General features: G+C 42.1%; 1 protein-coding gene across 2 annotated transcripts in view; it reads right to left on the bottom strand.

The window, feature by feature from the left end:
- Positions 1-537: 537 nt before the first annotated feature.
- Positions 538-17601, bottom strand: part of NUBP1 (NUBP iron-sulfur cluster assembly factor 1, cytosolic) — a 28163-nt gene continuing 11099 nt past the window's right edge. For both annotated transcript variants that reach the window (XM_075565341.1, XM_075565342.1), the window contains 8 exons: positions 14210-14278; positions 13838-13870; positions 12306-12396; positions 8023-8177; positions 6373-6483; positions 5372-5474; positions 3113-3196; positions 538-637 (listed from right to left, as the gene is read on the bottom strand). In XM_075565341.1, coding sequence (XP_075421456.1) covers positions 594-637; positions 3113-3196; positions 5372-5474; positions 6373-6483; positions 8023-8177; positions 12306-12396; positions 13838-13870; positions 14210-14278 — 690 coding nt within the window. In that variant the 3' untranslated portion in view covers positions 538-593. The remainder of the gene's footprint in view (positions 638-3112; positions 3197-5371; positions 5475-6372; positions 6484-8022; positions 8178-12305; positions 12397-13837; positions 13871-14209; positions 14279-17601) is intronic.

The following is a 17601-nucleotide window of genomic DNA, read 5'->3' as shown; positions in this document are numbered from 1 at the left end:
TGTTGCATTAAACCACTTTGTAAATAGGGGCCTTAAAAGCAACCACCCCCCCCCCCCCAGAAGCCTACAAGAGTAACCCACAAAATATTATTGTCCTGCTCTTTTATATAGTAAAAAAAATAAATTTCTTAAAGTAAAAAAATAAGTGGCCACGATCACACCCGCCTGCTTTTCCCTATTACACGTTTTGTGAGAGAATGGGAGCCAATCTACAGTACTCAAGCGCCAAACAAAAGGTTACAGATTCTTATAAATATTATATAAAGGCATGTTTGATGGAGACTATTACATTTCTGATTTGCACCATTGCAGGCCAGATTAAGTGGGATGGTTTATTTTTTGGCAACATATGGTACACAAATGCCCCATTCACTTAAGTATGTTTGGGCACAGATTGCATTGGGATGTCAATTTCAAGATGTCCTACATATGGACAATTGCTTTTTAAAATGTTTCAATCTGTGTTTCAGCATTATCTAACAATGTTGATTGCTGTAGATGTATAATTCAAGAGCATAAAGTATGTTACAACACGGGTCTGGTAAACATGATTCTTTAATATTCAGAAATGCATGGACATGTAACATACAATGCTACGGCTCGCCATTCAGGTTCCTGTCACAGTGTTCTTGAATTCCTATGCAAAAAGGAGACGGTGTGTTAGAACATCAACATTTAACTCATGAACAGAACAAAGAACCAACTGATCATAAATAAAGCAAAACGTTTACCAGTTATTCTCCATCTTGCATGCTTTAATTTCTAAAGGATTAGAGAACCTGTGTTCTTTCCTCTGTAGCTAGCATGTAACTTTCAGAACTAGAGCACACCAATTGACTGCTGTAGTGGATGCACGGAACCAGTCTATTAGAACGTTCAAATTGCCTATGCAAACGCCATCACTTAATCTAGAACGCATTAATAGGGTTATTGGACCGTCATTTCACAGGCCTTTACAAAACAAAAAACCTCAATTCATCCTTTCCAGTTTCATGGATCCTGTGGGCAAAACAACCTATTTGCAGAGGAGGAGTTTCCACTAACCCAATTAACTTGAGACCAGTTTTTGAAGCCCTTTATAAAGTGTTATTGTGGCAGATTTAAAAAAAAATGCAATAATGAGGCAAAACTAATACCATATTTATGCTCTACAAATAAGGGCGAAAATCCTTTTTTCATTAAAAAAATAAAGTGAAAATCATTTGTAAATAAGTATTGGCACTTCGTTTTTTTATTTTATTATTAATTAGGCATTCTCTGTACTCGGACTATGAATTCACAGCCTTTGCTAATAAACTGCTCAAGCAAACTTGTGTGTTACCCCAGAAGAAGAAAAAAAACACAGAGCGCACCAGAAGTACATGTATACTGTATATATGCTGTTACAAAAAAAAAAAGAGCATAAGTACACTAACAATTAAGTTATCAGAAGGCGAGTCGCTAGTCGTCAAGTGCAGCAAACATCCTGGAATGTTCTTCGGCGTGGAACACAGTGCCCCAATTGCTGCCAATGTCCTGTGTGCTCAGTATTGGTGTCAGACATATCCTGGTTGTGACGCGAGTTCACTCCCCCTGGATACAAACAGCTCTGCCACCTAGTCAGGCAAAAAGGTGCACCAAGCAAATACCGGATTTCACTGCTGAACTGCCACGTGACCGCTCTACGCGTTTCGTACAGACTGCTTGAGCACCTGATGAAGAACACAGTCGTTTGCTTCACCTGACAACAAGCGACTCGCCTTCTGATATTAACTTAATTGTAAGTGTACTTGTGCTTCTATTTTACTTCTAAAATTCTATATATACATACACACATTTATCTCTGGGGCACCCTGTGTCTTTTTTTCTATTTCTGGCGATCCACAAGTGGAGTTATCCGTAGGAGCTTGGAGTGCCCCAACACCGCAGCAGCAGCAGCAAGGGGTTGAAGTTTCTTCACATTCACTAACCTTGGAAGCACAAGTGCAATTTCCATTTAAAAAAATTGTGTTACCCCTGCTGCCCTATGAAGGAATCTATTTTTCTTAGAAATTACCAGCCCGAATGAAAATTAGATGTTGACAAAATAGCCATGTGCAAGACGACAAAACTATTTCCTTCTCCAATATTTCTATTGCCGCATGCAAAACGTTGCAGTATTATTCGATAACAAATCTTCGTGCTTTGAAGCGACACTCAGAAGAAATAAAATTGAACCGTGGTTTCAGCACATAAGGAGGATTTACGCGCCTTCCACATGTCGCCGAAAACCTGCTCATCGGTACACTGAGGATATCACCAAGTAAGCAGGGTGTTTAGTTAGGAGTAAATAACAGCAACAGCTCGTCCACTGTGCTTTTGCTTTGTGCCTTCAAGCAACTAAGAGCACAGTGCAATTATTTCTCCCATCATTTCATTGCCTGAAGTGTTTCAACATGTTCAGAAACTAGAGAACCCATTATCGATGACTAAGAAAGAAGCTATAAATGCTTAGTTTATAAAGCAGCTCTACAAGGGAACTTAAAAATGGAGTTTGATATGGTGCCCATGAGTATAAACAGCTGTTGGTTGGGATTGGAATTTTCAAGATAAATGATACCATAATATTTTGCTTTTTCTGAGTGAATGTAATGTGTAAAGAATACTCTGCAAAGCCACATAGTATTATTTACTTTGGAAGAAGCACAGCAAGCAGCAGCTGTATGTGAGAGCATCCAGCAGCCAACGTGGAAGACTTGGTGCCTGCAGTAAGATGTGAACGAAGAGACTGGTACGGTGTGCATCCCCTATCCATGTATACATGCCAATAGGTAAAACGGGTCAGGACATTAAGGCCTATATTCGCCAAGTGGTGCTACTGCAGAAGAAAAACACCTTTCGGCCCAGTGAAGTGAATATAGGTTCTATACTATTATAGGCCAATTGTGTTTATCGATTGTAACCATTTTTAGACTAGATGGTTTCAGCAAATCGAACTAGGGGAAATTAAATGTAATTGTAAAGTAACAATCGACATTAAAAAAATAATAATTACCACAATACAAAGTTGTCAGCATACCTAAATGTCATTTCACTTTATAACAGTAGTGTACCTACTGCAGTAGCTTTGATACACGGATAGCATTGTACGTACTTTGGATTATTCTTCTGTATGATGCCGTTGCTGGTGAATCCGGAACTTCAGTTAAAAAAGACTTCCCTGCGTCACAGCTCTTTCCTTCAAAAAGAAAATCACATTCAACACATTCAAAACAAAGCATACAATGATAAACAACTTTTCACAACCACGACTTCGGGCAGAAGACAACGATAATCCCAGATCTGAAACCTTTCCTGCAGACAATTCATGAGATGCATTCAAAATAATGTTTGCCGGTACTACACATTTGGTAGGGCTGTAGACAACGACACAATGAGAGTCCTCTTGTAAACTGGAGATCTGCAACTCAATTATTTCGTAAAGGTTCTACTTCCAAGTGGTCTCAAGTGATCTTCACTGTGCAACAAATAGTCGTTGGTTTCTAATGCAGCAGCCTGGACATTACTGTGTGAACTTCAACTGTACTCAATGTTTGATCTGGTGTTGAAGACCCGACTGGGACTTATAGAACCAAAATCAAATCACACCTTCATGATATGATAACCTGCGTTCTACTGTTACCCCATAGAGTGCTGGAGGGGGCGCGGCCCTAGCCCATCTGGCAGATTACCAACACTCCTCAAGAACAAAAGACATGATCGCGATGACAAACGGAAGGGGAGGAATTTCCTCTTCCGGTCGGATCGGGTCCAGCGCTCCACAGAACGCGATCTCCCTATGAGAACTAGCAAAATGCCAGTGACGTAGGTACTACTTCATGGGGGCTCTGGAGCGCCCAAACTCATGTGATCGCGATGTCATGGGGCCCCAAAGGGGTTAAAGTGCAACCAACTGAACACTGGCTTGTGAAGATGCCGTGTTTTATGTGGTTAAGTGGAGAAGGGTTATGTCTGTGATACTTGGTAACACAAGGGCATGTTCTTGATGAAGCAGAAGGCGTCCCAAGTGTGCAGCAGCAGCAAAAAAACAAAACACATCTGCCACTTTTTTTGTTGCAAAGGAAACAGGTCCCTCATGGGACAACAGCTTGTCAAAGGCAGCGACAAATTTAAAGGGTTAAACCGGAGTGATTGAGCCCCATTTTGCCAAAACCAGACCCTTATTGAGTATTTTTCAAAAATGTTTATAATTAGTTTTGCAAACATGATGAGCTAAGACTTGTGAAGATTCGATCCCATATATTCCCTTTTGTCTGAGGTCCCATTGTGTTGAAGAGTTTGCACAGGAAAATCCCCCTGCTCTCCCCCTCACTTACCTTTATTTGCGCTCTGATAAGGACAGGGTGGGGAGAGGAAACAATTGACAAACGCATAGGCCCCAAAGGAAAATACTTTATTTCCAAATCTTGGATTTAAGCATGGCTACATGTTAGATTGTTAAATTATTTTTTGTATTCATTATAACGTAATGTATGTATCCACGTTTCTGGGCAGTTTCCCTTTTTTCATTAGTTAGAATGAACTTTAGAAAGCAGCAGTACGTGCATAACTAACACACACACATACATATCTCTTGTGAGCACATTCACATGTCTTAGACAGGTCTGAAACCCTGCTTTTCGCCATTATCACCCAGCATACAGTGCTTTCACTGCAGCAAGGGATTCTGGGAGATGACATGCAAATGAGCACACAGTGCCACCTTTTGTCTCAAGTCCATTATTACATGGAACACAAGCTAATGCTCGCTTTTTTAAACACAGCTTTTAAACATGGATGGGATGAGATGCAAAGCCAATAAACCCACTCACAGACAGACTGTTTCAACCTCATCAGTGTGAGGTTGGTTGTACTGGCTTTGCAATTCGAGACTTTGGGTAGGTCTTCACCAGACATTATTTAGGTTATGGTTTTAATATATGCAGCCTTTGATTACCTCTTTTGAAACCTAATCACCTAAGCTGCCGATAGATTCGATCTCCCGTGAGCGATCAGCAACGATCCTGCTTCCCAGGGTTAACTAAATGGCGGCCTTTCAGTTTCAATCAATCCTTCAGTCAGTGTAACTCAGCAGCTACAATATATTCTTGTATTACTAAAAGGTAACATTATCTATTGTTACAGGTTACAGCACAAACTGCTGGCAACAAACTATCACAAACAGGAAAGTGTTACAAACATCTTGCACTGCGGGGAAGTGTGCTCAGTATATTAAAACTCATTAAAAATAGCATTAAGAGTTGAATAAAAAAATGTAATATATATATTTTTAGTCAGTATCCACTGCTACAGAAGTGATTACTTTTAGAAAATGACACGTAGGATATTGCATGGATTGATCCCTTAAACTCACCTATTTGCGGGTCCAAGGGAACTTTCCCTAGCAGCGGGATATTCAGATCAAGGCACATCTTCTCCGCTCCGCCGGTGGTTGGGGGAAAAATCTGAGATTCATTCTGCAACACAGAAAATGTACAGTGTGAAAGTCGTTACACAGACAGAAACCGCCACGGCGACGGCCCTCACCAACAACTGCTTCTCTCTCTTCCGGTGGAGATGATTAATTTATAAGGTCCCAATATGTTGTTCCGTGCCGTACAATGGATGGGAGATCAAAGGACAGCATAGCATTCACAATTGTTTCCGTAACACATGCTGGTACAAAAGAATCCTGCTCTATAACAATCACACCTGTCATTTGCAATAGATGCCGTTGCCAATTAAGTTACACAGCATGGAAAAAACAAACTATCCTTTTACAAGATCAGATTTCCTCGTCAGTAAAGAGCTTTAAAAAAATAGTGCGATACCCCTCAGGCCTAAGGGAGCACAGACATGAATAGGAGTATTTAACAGGTCCGTTTTCAAACCATGGCCTGCCCAGCTTAGATCGATACCTGTGGGAACGAACAGTTATTTTTTAACCACTTTCTTTACCCTTTCTGTGCCAGAGGGTCGTGCCACTGATCATTAGGCACCTTCCCCCGGCACGTAGTCGCTCTTCAGAGCGTTCACACGATCATTTCACATGATTAAGTGTCAGACCGAATGTGACCGGGAAGGGGGGGCTAGACATCCGGCGCTTCCGTGTCACGTGACCGATCACGCGTCAGGCCAGATGTGACAGGGAGGGCCGGGCCACCTCCCTCAGGGGGGGTATGTGGTCGCCGCTCCTGCTGTATATAGACCCTATAAAACCAGCAATGGGCAATGACACGGTGTACATTATAGGGGCTCCTAGGTGGCACTTTCTTTGATACCGTACGTCGTTCGGGCGCTTAACATTCAGTAAGAATTAATCCATTTCCAGCTGCAAAACACTTTTTTCTTAGGCTGTATGTGTAGAGGCCTCACCTTACATTTGGGGCAAATAAAGCCACTCATGTTCTCCACTACGCCTATGATCGGCAATTTCACCTTGCGACAGAAATTGATTTCTTTTCGGACATCCTGAAGAGACACTTCCTATTGACAAGACGAGACATTAGGCTCTAAGGAATAAAACCGTCACACACAGTAGCTACATTACAAGTAATGTCACAATCTAAAAAAGGTGCAGTCTAGTGTTGAACCAATGTCAATTATTGTTAATGTTTTGAATACGTCAAAACTCTCAAAGACAGGAGATTGACACTTTTTTTTTTTACTTGTTTTTTTAAGTACCTTTATAAAGAAAAATCTATTAAATATTATATACATCTATTTCAAACAGTGTTTTAAAATCACTCATTTACCCATTTTTTATTTTTATTTTAGAAAGGCTTCAATCACCGATATAAAACAGCGTTTCCGCCTGCCAGTTTTTAATGTTCCTTTCCGTGTGAATAAATGCAGCCATTCCTCGCCTTAACGGCAATGCAATTATCATCTGAGCTGCTGATTCATTGGCAGAGAATCTGCTTCCCAACAATATGGCCGCCTATTTTAAATCAGGAAGTTGTGCTCCTTCCTAAATGGTTGCAATAGCAGCCGAGGGAAGCTCAATACATAAAAAATAATTAAAGAGGGCAAAGCGTGAAATATTTGTAATTTTTTTAATGCACTAAGTCTTCTCTAATACTGTACTACACAACTGATAAGAAAAATAAATTAAAAAACCCACAGGATTTTGAATGTAATGATTCTTTAAACTATTGTGCAGTTCTGGGTGATATGTCGCATTTCCGGCACGGTAAAATCACATTAGGGCGGCACCACCATCTTGAAATGATTTTTGTACTTTTGTGTAATCGTTACCCGAGCTCAAATCTGACCTTAATTCCAAATCTCACTCGGACCCTGTAAGCTCCGGGCTGTGCAAATTACATAACTTTTGAGGGCGGGTTCCACTCCAGTATTTGCCATCATGTAATTGTTTCGCCAGTGGTCACATGATCACTATCGCTCCCTGGGTGAACGGAATGGAGCCCCCTCTACTTCCATTTGTATCAGGCAGAAACGCTTTGATGGAGCAGTTAGCCTGATTGGTCTGAAGGTCGTGTGCAAGGTCTCTGTTGTGAAATGGGACGTTTGGTCGTGGCCATCACAGACTGAGCTGCAGCAACCTCCGCGGTCGGCCGCTTCTACGAGAAGGTAATTTTAGTGCTTAGGGTTGGGGGTTACCCTAAAGTTAAATGCTTAGGGTGAGGGGTTTTAGGCTAACGGGTTAAGATTATTAGGGTAGGGTGTAGCGTTAAGATTAGGGTTTTTAGGGTATGAGCTAAGCTTAGGGGCATACCTTAGCGGTCATTTGGACGCGGCGCAATGGTCTAGACTGCTCTGGCGCGCCAAAGCCCATGACGTACCACATACATCATAATGGTACTACTCTAAAGGCCTGTATCGCCCTCATTTCACATCTAGTCTTCTGGTAAATCGACGTTTGGGCGAGTTACGTGTTCCAAAGTACCAATCCAATAAGAGAAAACCATTTCCTTAAAAGTGGAAGCAAGGTGTAGGAGATGCTCATGTGCTTTAAGTCAGAGTGAAGGTAACACACCGTGTTGGGAGCTAACATTTTCTTACCTGAGGAGTAGTAATAATTACTGCTCCATCAATGTGAGCTGCACTCAGATACTGTACTAAGGAGAGGTGTTCATCCGATGTACCAGGAGGGGTATCTATGATAAGATAATCAACTTCACCCCAGTCTACATCTCGAAGAAACTGTTTGATCAGTCCTTTAAAAAAATAATAATAATAATTAAAAGTAAACACTTTACAATGTTTTAAAAAAAAATGTATTTTTGTGCAAGAGCTATTTAAAAAGTTTTAAACAATTTTGTAAATGGACAGCAACTAAGTTCATGATTTTATTACAGTGTTATTTAGGTAGCTGAAGGAGATGGGGGTTTGTTCATGGTCACAAATATAAGTCTCTTTTACCTGGAATTGAACGGATCAAGTCTTCTGCAGAGAACAGACACTGTGTTGGGGCACTTAAAATGCACCAAAGTCGACATCACCCCGTCCGACAAAGCCCTTTTTTACTTTAAAAATGCCATAACAAACCAGTGCGCCCCCCCACCCCCACTTCTCTATCTATTTATCCTATAAAAATGTGTTTCAGAAGTATAGCTAAAGTATATTCATAGTGGAGCATGGCATTTTCAAGTGGAATTAATATCACCACCTTTAACACCAAAATACTGCACACCTACGATTGAGCATGGGGAAGATAAGTAAATACAACTCTTTATTATTATTATAAATTGTATATAAACTAAAAATATTCAAGGGATATACATTCCCTGTTAAGAATAAACTAATTCCACTGCTGCATTTAATTTGCAGTTGAACCAATACATTGGTTTGAAATAATCTGGCTACTAACAAATCCAAGCATTTGCATTGCCAATTTAAATATTACACTTGCGTGTCCTGATCTGTGTGACTGGTTCATTTCAAGTGCTGGTTGTATTAAGTGTGGAGTTTGAACCAGGAGGAGTTTGAACAAGGAAGGGGTTACATAAGGTATAGTATTGTTAGTACTTAGAACTCCGTAGTTGATACAGTGAGCAGGATTGAGAATGCCACTCAATGCACATCTTGCCACATGTATGTGCACTTGGAGCAGCTGTTCCAAGGAGCATACAACTGTGAGAAGTGTGTGCGGGTGGTCTGTTTAGAGTCACAGATTGCTGATCTGAAGAGGAGGGGGAGGGACAAGAAACAGATAATGAACTAAATACAATAGATGGGGAAATAGCAACGGTTATGGAGGTAGAATGAGGGCAAGTGTGAGTTTGGAAAGCAGCAAGACGCCCATAGTAAATACAGATAATACTAGAAAACTTCTAAAGACTTAACCCAATTGGAGCAGAAAGGAAGGAGCAGATAAGATAATAGTGCATACTGAAAAAAAACCTTAAATGCATGCTTGCTAATGCAAGAAGCCTGACAAATAAAATGGGGGAGCTTTAATTAATAGCTACATGGGAGCAGTATGATGATATAGGAATTACTGAAACACGGTGGGAAGAAACGCAAGACTGGGCAGTTCATTTAGAGCAGGCCTGCACAACATACGGCCTGCATGCGGCCCGCCTGGCCTCTCTGTGCGGCCCGCAATGAGATTTAAAAAAAAATAAAAAATGGGCTGTAATTACCCGCGGTCCCGGCGCGCATGTGCAGGGCTTGCTCCCCCTCCCTGCTCTCTGCCCCCCCTCGCAACGTGGGACGGAGGGAGAAGTCACAGCCAGCTGAGCTCTTCTGCGGCCGCTCCCCCCCTGATCCCAACGTGGGAGGTGCAGGGGAGGGTGGTGGGTGGTGCAGGGGAGGGTGGTGGGAGGTGCAGGGGAGGGTGGTGGGAGGTGCAGGGGAGGGTGGTGGGAGGTGCAGGGGAGGGTGGTGGGAGGTGCAGAGGGGGGTGGTGGGAGGTGCAAGGGGGGAGAATGATGTGAGGTGCAAGGGGGGAGAATGATGTGAGGTGCAAGGGGGGAGAATGATGTGAGGTGCAGGGGGGAGAGTGATGTGAGGTGCAGGGGGGGGAGAGTGATGTGAGGTGCAGGGGGGGGGAGAGTGATGTGAGGTGCAGGGGTGGAGAATTATGTGAGGTGCAGGGGTGGAGAATTATGTGAGGTGCAGGGGGGTGGGATGTGTGTGATGTGCAGGGGGGTATTGTGTGTTTGATGTGGAGAGGGAGTATTATGTGTGTGGGTGAGGGGGAGAGATGGGGGTATGAGAGATAGATGGGGAGTATCGCAAAGGTTGATAGTGAGGGGTTCTGGGGGAGGTATGAGGATGATGATGATGATGAGAGGTGCTGGAGGAGAGATGATGATGATGATGATGATGATTTTACCCGTGCGGCCCAAATTTTTTTTCCTTGGAGCAGTTCGGCCCTTCTCGCTTTACGAGTTGTGCAGGCCTGATTTAGAGGGTTATTCCCTTTTTTAAAGGATCGAGCAAATAGAAGAAGAGGTGGAGTATGTTTATATGTTAAACCGGATCTAAAACCTATTATAAGGGTAGGTGTTTATGAAGGGAATGAGGAAAATGTAGAGACTTTGTGGATAGAAATTAGTAGTGGAGGTAAAAGTATAAAGAAAAGGTTTGTAGGGATATGCTATACAACCACCAAATATCTGTGAGATTGAGGAAGCTAAAATACTTTTGCAAATGGAGAAGGCATCAAAACCAGGTCATGTTTGCATAATGGGTGATTTTAATTATCCAGACAGACTGGGGCAATGAGATTAGCATTACAACAAAACAGGTTTTTGGGGTGCTTAAAGACAATTGTATGACCCAAATTATCGAGGAACCAACCAGGAGTGGGACAATACTGGATTTGGTAATATCAAACAATGTAGATAAATATACTGTATGTACAGATATAGGATACAGTATATGTCGTCTAAATTTAGCAAAAATTGAACTTGATGGACACACGTCTTTTTTTCAACCTCATCTACTATGTAACTTCTAAAACCTAAAATTTAAATCTACACAACAAATAAGAAAATCTTCAACTACAACATAATAATATATAGAAACACAAAAAGAAAAAAAAGAGGGTCTGTTGAAAGCACGCAAAAAATATGTGAAAATACAAAATGGATTTTATTAGCAACACAAAACACAAAAAAATACTAAAATATACCTAAACACATACAAAATGAACACTGCTGATCTAAGAGATACACAATATACATGCAGAGACCTAAAATATGTAGCATGCAATATACGTGAGTATAATAATGCAAATCCAGAGGAAAGAAAATTCTCCTGGAAATGCAGTGAAGATCGGCCGATCAACACAATAGAATAGTACAAATGACTGAATGATTACCAGCATCTACACAAAACCCAAATATGAGCAGAAAAAAAGAGCAAAAATAAATAATGTAATAGTTCTATACCCTAAATGCTGTACAGCCAGATGATGGCAGCTAAACCCTGGCAAATGTAATAAACCAGAGAGACACAAATGATAAATGTCTCGGATATGCAAAAGTTGGGTCCACCATAGATATGGAGTGTTTAGCAGTGAGTCAGCAGAGAATAATCTTTTTTTCTTTTTGTGTTTCTATATCCTGTTGGGTTGTTAGCACCGCCAGAGGGTAATTTTCACCCCTACATCTGGCCCAGTGATTTATTTTGATTTATGGGGAGTGGTTCTGATTGCGGCACCAACGTGTGTTGGACATAATAATATATGTTTAAAACAATAGAAATACTACAAGAGAAAGCAAAACTGTTTAAATATCTGGTTTTAATGAAAGTGCTTTAAGAATATTAGACAAAGCAGCAAGCCTCGAAATTATTTGACCAATGTCACCATCATTTTTCAAGTGTAAATCGCCATATACAAGGGATCAAGAAGCACAGGTGACTCAATAAGAGGCTCAGTGTTTGACCGAGCCTCTGATTGAACCACCTGTGCTGAAGCTGGGATATCCTGAAAACCTGGCGTTTATGGGTCTTGAGAACTGGAGTTGAGCTCGCCTGTTTTATGGAATAGTCGAGAAATATGGGCTATGGTCTGTAACCCAACAGTAAACTGAAAGGAAACCAATTGCGTTACCCAACTTTAGTAACTATCCTTTAAAGTCTCCTTTCCCGGTGTGTAAAAACATAAAAATGTATTTGATTATAAAAGAATGCCACTATATTACCCCAATATATTACCTCACTATATTACACCTATTATAGAAGGCAAACTGCATGTTCTTATTACAAACCCAAACGGATGTACTATTTTATTTTGAGATCTAGGCTTTTTCAAGACCCTGGTTAGAATACTTGCAGACGTGCCCATTAAGGAGCTGCAGAGTTAATACACAGAGCAGAAATACACGCAGTACCATTTTTTTTGGGACCTCTCCATATAACAGCATCATCAGGACTGCTGAGCAAGAAGCCGACGGACATCACGGCCAGGTTGTCTTCTACATACTGAAAGGGAAGCGGCAATGTAAAACACTGAGACACAGCTGGAAATTAGTGTCAGGATGGAATAAATGCATTTACTGTCCGGAGCAAATTAAAAACCACCAATTAAAAACCGAACAGGAACACTTTATTATTACAGTCAATGCCCACCAATCCTTTCTCCAATTAAACAGTGCAATCTATGCAGTTGAACCTTGTACGGGCTGTCCTCGGTTATCCGACACAATGCGTTACTCTAAATGGCGTCCGACAGCGAAGCGTCATAAAGCAAAAAACATTTTCCCAGAGCAACACGGTTTAAATGAATGGTTCCGTTCCTGAAGGCATTTTTAACACTAAAATACACCAAATATTTTACGCAGGCAATAAGATATGCAGCACACACATAAATTATGATGTAAAAATTCTATTTATTGAATCCAGAACTTTGATTTTTGCTTTTGCCAGACACGGTTAAGGGCCTAAATACACCAATAAACCTTCACACGGACTGATCTGGATGATTTCCCTGACCTGCAGCCTTCTGTTGCAACTTTGCAAAGTGTCGTAAGAGCGTCGGATAAGCCGTTTAGGCGTCGGAAAACGGCCCATAGGTATGCATTCATAGCGTCGGATAAGCCATTCGTCGTAAAACGAGGACTGCCTGTATTCAAAATACATGTTGCTTCGTCCAAGAAGTACAGGCATACCCCGGTTTAAGGACACTCACTTTAAATACACTCGCGAGTAAGGACATATCGCCCAATAGGCAAACGTCAGCTCGCGCATGCGCCTGTCAGCACGTCCTGAACAGCAATACCGGCTCCCTACCTGTACCGAAGCTGTGCACAAGCGGGGAGACTATAGAGCCTGTTACACATGCGTTATTTACATCAGTTATGCGCGTATATAACGATTGCAGTACAGTACATGCATCGATAAGTGGAAAAAGGGAGTGCTTCACTTTAAGTACATTTTCGCTTTACATACATGCTCCGGTCCCATTGCGTACGTTAATGCGGGGTATGCCTGTAGACATTTGAATACGAGAAGCGCAAAACGCTAGCAAAACTCACTGTCAAGTTGACCATACTGTCTCCTTTCCTTTAATGCTACGTTGCACTATTTCTCACCTCATTTGATGCATAGCAACAGCAGCTTATCCAGTTCTTTGTTTCTATTTTAGTCAGACACAAAGTTATGGTGGGTAAAAAAAGTGACAAAAACCCCTCCACCGTACAGCAAATAAAAATACCACGTGTGAGCGCATTCCCACGTTTGACAGGTCTGCAACCTGCCCTTCCCCATAATCTCTTAGCATGCAGTGCTTCCACTGCAGCCAGGGATTCTGGGTAATTAAAAAAATCTGAATGCTGAAAAAGCTGTGTAACACGGCACGCATAAGCTTAAAGGGATCCATGTTAAAATGGATAAGAAGCAAAAAGTGACATATTCACATACTTACCACAGGAGACCATCCAGATCCACTCTGGTGAACCTATGAAGGAAGCACAACAAGGGCACATTAGCAGTGTTCTGCACGGTGGTATGTGTCTCCCCAGCACAAAACGTAGTGTCGTTCATGCAATAGGGGGGCATGTCAGAATAGCGGGAGCCGAGAACCGATTCTCCTACTGGTTAACGTTCAAAACCATCCACTAGCACCCAGGGAATTATAGGCATACCAACCACATGTGTACAGACTGATAAACACACTTCTATACACAAAACTAAACATATGTTATTTTAACAGAAGCAATGTATCACTATTTCCATCAAGTAAATATACTGTATTTATCATATACTAGGGAACCACTAAGTAAAAGGTTAGTCTTACCGGCTCTCCTTCTAGACCCATCATTTTTGGAATGGATGGTCCACAGATATCCACATCGAGCAAGGCTACCTACAAACACACAGTCATGTTAAAGCACAAGCCCACTCCAGCTTCAATCCTACAGAGTTTTAATACAATACAAAACAGCAAGAGACACTCGCTCAAACTGAAATGACATTAGGTGGGTGCATGAAGGGGGATTTTGAGTCAGAGAGAAAAACCCACAAGGTAGAGAAAAAGCTCCTAGTTACATGCACACAAACCCTGTGAAAATGCTAATATTTTACAGTAACCTCATTCAGCAATATCAAAGGAGTAATATCACATACATAATGAATATAAAATTGCATTATATCTAGGAAAAAGGATACACATGATCAGAATCAAGGGTGAAGCAGCAGAAGGTTGACATGCTGATACACACACACACACACACACACACACACACACACACACACACACACACACACACACTTTATGTAAAGTACAAGCTGCCAGATAAATAAATTATTTTATGCAGTGTTTTCTATACTAAGTATTGCATTCAACATCCCCTAATGAGGAAGTCGTGTGAAAAATAAAAATTCTACTTTTATTGCAATCAAAATATAAAAACTGGAAACTATGCGCTACGGTCATTTAGCGAGTTAAAAGTTCCAACCACGGGGGCAGTCACGGACTCAAACTAGACACGCTATGACACGATTTCTCACTATAGCAGTTTGTTAGAGCATCAGCAGGCTGGGTACTAGTAACTGCTGCAACGGCCCGGCTGTGAATAATCTCCCCAATTTAGCAATTTGTTACAAAATATCTCGTTTTAGTCACCCGATTGAAAAGAGCAAATCACAAAGGTGGATACTGTTCATGAGCACGTCGGGGACAAATGCGTGGAAACCGCTTTACTAGTGTGCACGCATGAATAGATAGGGAAGTTCTGCCCATACTGCAGTCACAATTAGAAGTAAAAGCATCGTCAGGATTACAGTCTAACGCTGGGGCGGCCAACTCCAGTCCTCAAGGGCCCCCAACTGGTCAGGGTTTCTAGACAACCCTGCTTCAGCACAAGTGGCTCAATCATAATGACACAGCCACTGATTGAGCCACCTGTGCTGAAGCAGGGATATCTGGAAAAACCTTACCTGTTGGTGGTCCTTGAGGACTGCAGTTGGCCACCCCTGGTCTAATACCTCAACAGGCTATATAGTACAGCTATTCCCAAGAATGTGTCACTTAAAGCAGACGTCCAAGCTGCGGTTTCTTTTTATTTGCCATTTAAAAAAAAAAATTCCCTTTAATATATGTGCATCAATACAATCCACATAATGATACGTAATTAGCCATGTTGACGATCGATCGGCGAAGATTCGGCTCGGGGGTTCACTAAATGGCCGTCAGTGCAGCAGAAGAGGACCAAAGATGCAAAGTTCTGTGGGGAGATCATGTGACCAGGTAGTCACTAGATACAATATGTGCACTGCTAGAGAGAGGGCAGGGCTCAAAAAGGGGTGTGTCAGAGCCTGTTTCCGAAGAGGAAGGGGATGTCGCTGTGACTTTGTAAATGGTTGCTATAGAAACAAAAATGCTTGTTTCATTATGTTACATGAAAATATCATGTAGAGTTGGGTTTTTTTTTTGTTTTGTTTTTTAAATGTTGCAAGTATTTTCTCATAGTACAGAACTGATTTATTTAAAAAAAACACATGTACACTGTAGGATATTGCTTGGTCTGCAGCTTGAAAGCTGCCGTTTAAAAACAAAATTCACTGACAAGTGATTAGCTAAATTGCCGATCATTTGGCTTGGGGGTTCACTAAATGGCTGTCAGTGCAGCAGAAGAGGAACCATGAAACAAAGTTCTGTGCGCTTTTCCTTCCAGATTTCCTTTTATGTTCTCCATCCGGGTGTGTGAAATATTTCTTACTCCTTTGAGATTGAAGACTATGGGTTACTGTAAAATAGTATCAGGCTGCGCTTATAGTGCCCGCGACGTCGCTCCAAAACAAAACTATTGACTCACTCGCCAGCGCTTACAGCAAGCGCGACGGCGACAGAGCAACGTCGTGGCCCAAAATTTGGAAGTGGGTTAAATTGGATTTTTTTACAGACTGTCGCCACATGTGACCGTCTGTAAACCCATCAATGACCCTGTCGCTCGCCACGTCGCTGCAAATTTCATTACAACTTTCGATAGTGGCGACGGCATCGGTCGCGTCGCCGGCACTATAAGCGCGGCCTTGGAACGTACATAGGTTTAGTGGGCATGTAACTAGGCTTTTCTTCTACCTCAGTGTTTTTCAACGTGGGTTCCCCGGGCGTCACCAAAGGATTCCCTGACATTGTCAGGTAACTTGAAAATGGTACCAAATACAGAAGAATTTACAATGCAGCTGATCTCAGACGCGCTATTAGAGAGGGTTGGGGTTCCTTACAATGCATCTGATCTCAGACGCACTATTAGAGAGGGTTGGGGTTCCATACAATATATCTGATCTCAGACACACTATTAGAGAGGGTTGGGGTTCCTTACAAGGCATCTGATCTCAGACGCACTATTAGAGAGTGTTGGGGTTCCTAACAATGCATCTGATCTCAGACGCACTATTAGAGAGGGTTGGGGTTCCATACAATATATCTGATCTCAGACACACTATTAGAGAGGGTTGGGGTTCCTTACAGGCATCTGATCTCAGACGCACTATTAGAGAGTGTTGGGGTTCCTAACAATGCATCTGATCACAGACGCACTATTAGAGAGGGTTGGGGTTCCATACAATATATCTGATCTCAGACACACTATTAGAGAGGGTTGGGGTTCCTAACAATGCATCTGATCTCAGACGCACTATTAGAGAGGGTTGGGGTTCCTTACAATGCATCTGATCTCAGATGCGCTATTAGAGAGGGTTGGGGTTCCTTACAATGCGCCTATAGTGCTGTTGACGGCGACACGACGGGTGACGTCACCCGTCGCCACAGGCGGAAGTTATATTTCGCTGGGTGGCGGCGGCGCGGGTTTCCTGACATTTGATTGGTTCAAGGGCTGTCACGAGGCGACAGCCCTTGATAAATCGAATTTTGCCGGCTACCAGTTTGTGTGACGGAGACGTCGCAGTGTCGCCGTCGCGCTTACTATAAGCGCACGCGGCGGCAATGCATTTGTTTTCCGGCGACGTCGCGTCGACATCACTATAAGCGCGGCATAAAAGAAACAAACTGCAGCCCGGAGTGCTGCTTTAAGTTTGTGTCGTTTCCTTGAAAAACTACTACAATGGCCACCAACACAGGCTTCCTAGTGGCTGGTGGAGCAAGCCTGACACCCAGATATTTTGTGTCCACCAGGCACGTATCTCTGCCCGGTAAACAAAGCCCCTTGCCACACGGAAACCAGG

This window comes from Ascaphus truei, chromosome 11, assembly GCF_040206685.1.
Source record: "Ascaphus truei isolate aAscTru1 chromosome 11, aAscTru1.hap1, whole genome shotgun sequence".
NCBI classification, from domain to species: domain Eukaryota; kingdom Metazoa; phylum Chordata; class Amphibia; order Anura; family Ascaphidae; genus Ascaphus; species Ascaphus truei.
Note: the sequence above shows the minus strand (reverse complement) of the source record. Positions and strands in the feature narration are given on the sequence as shown.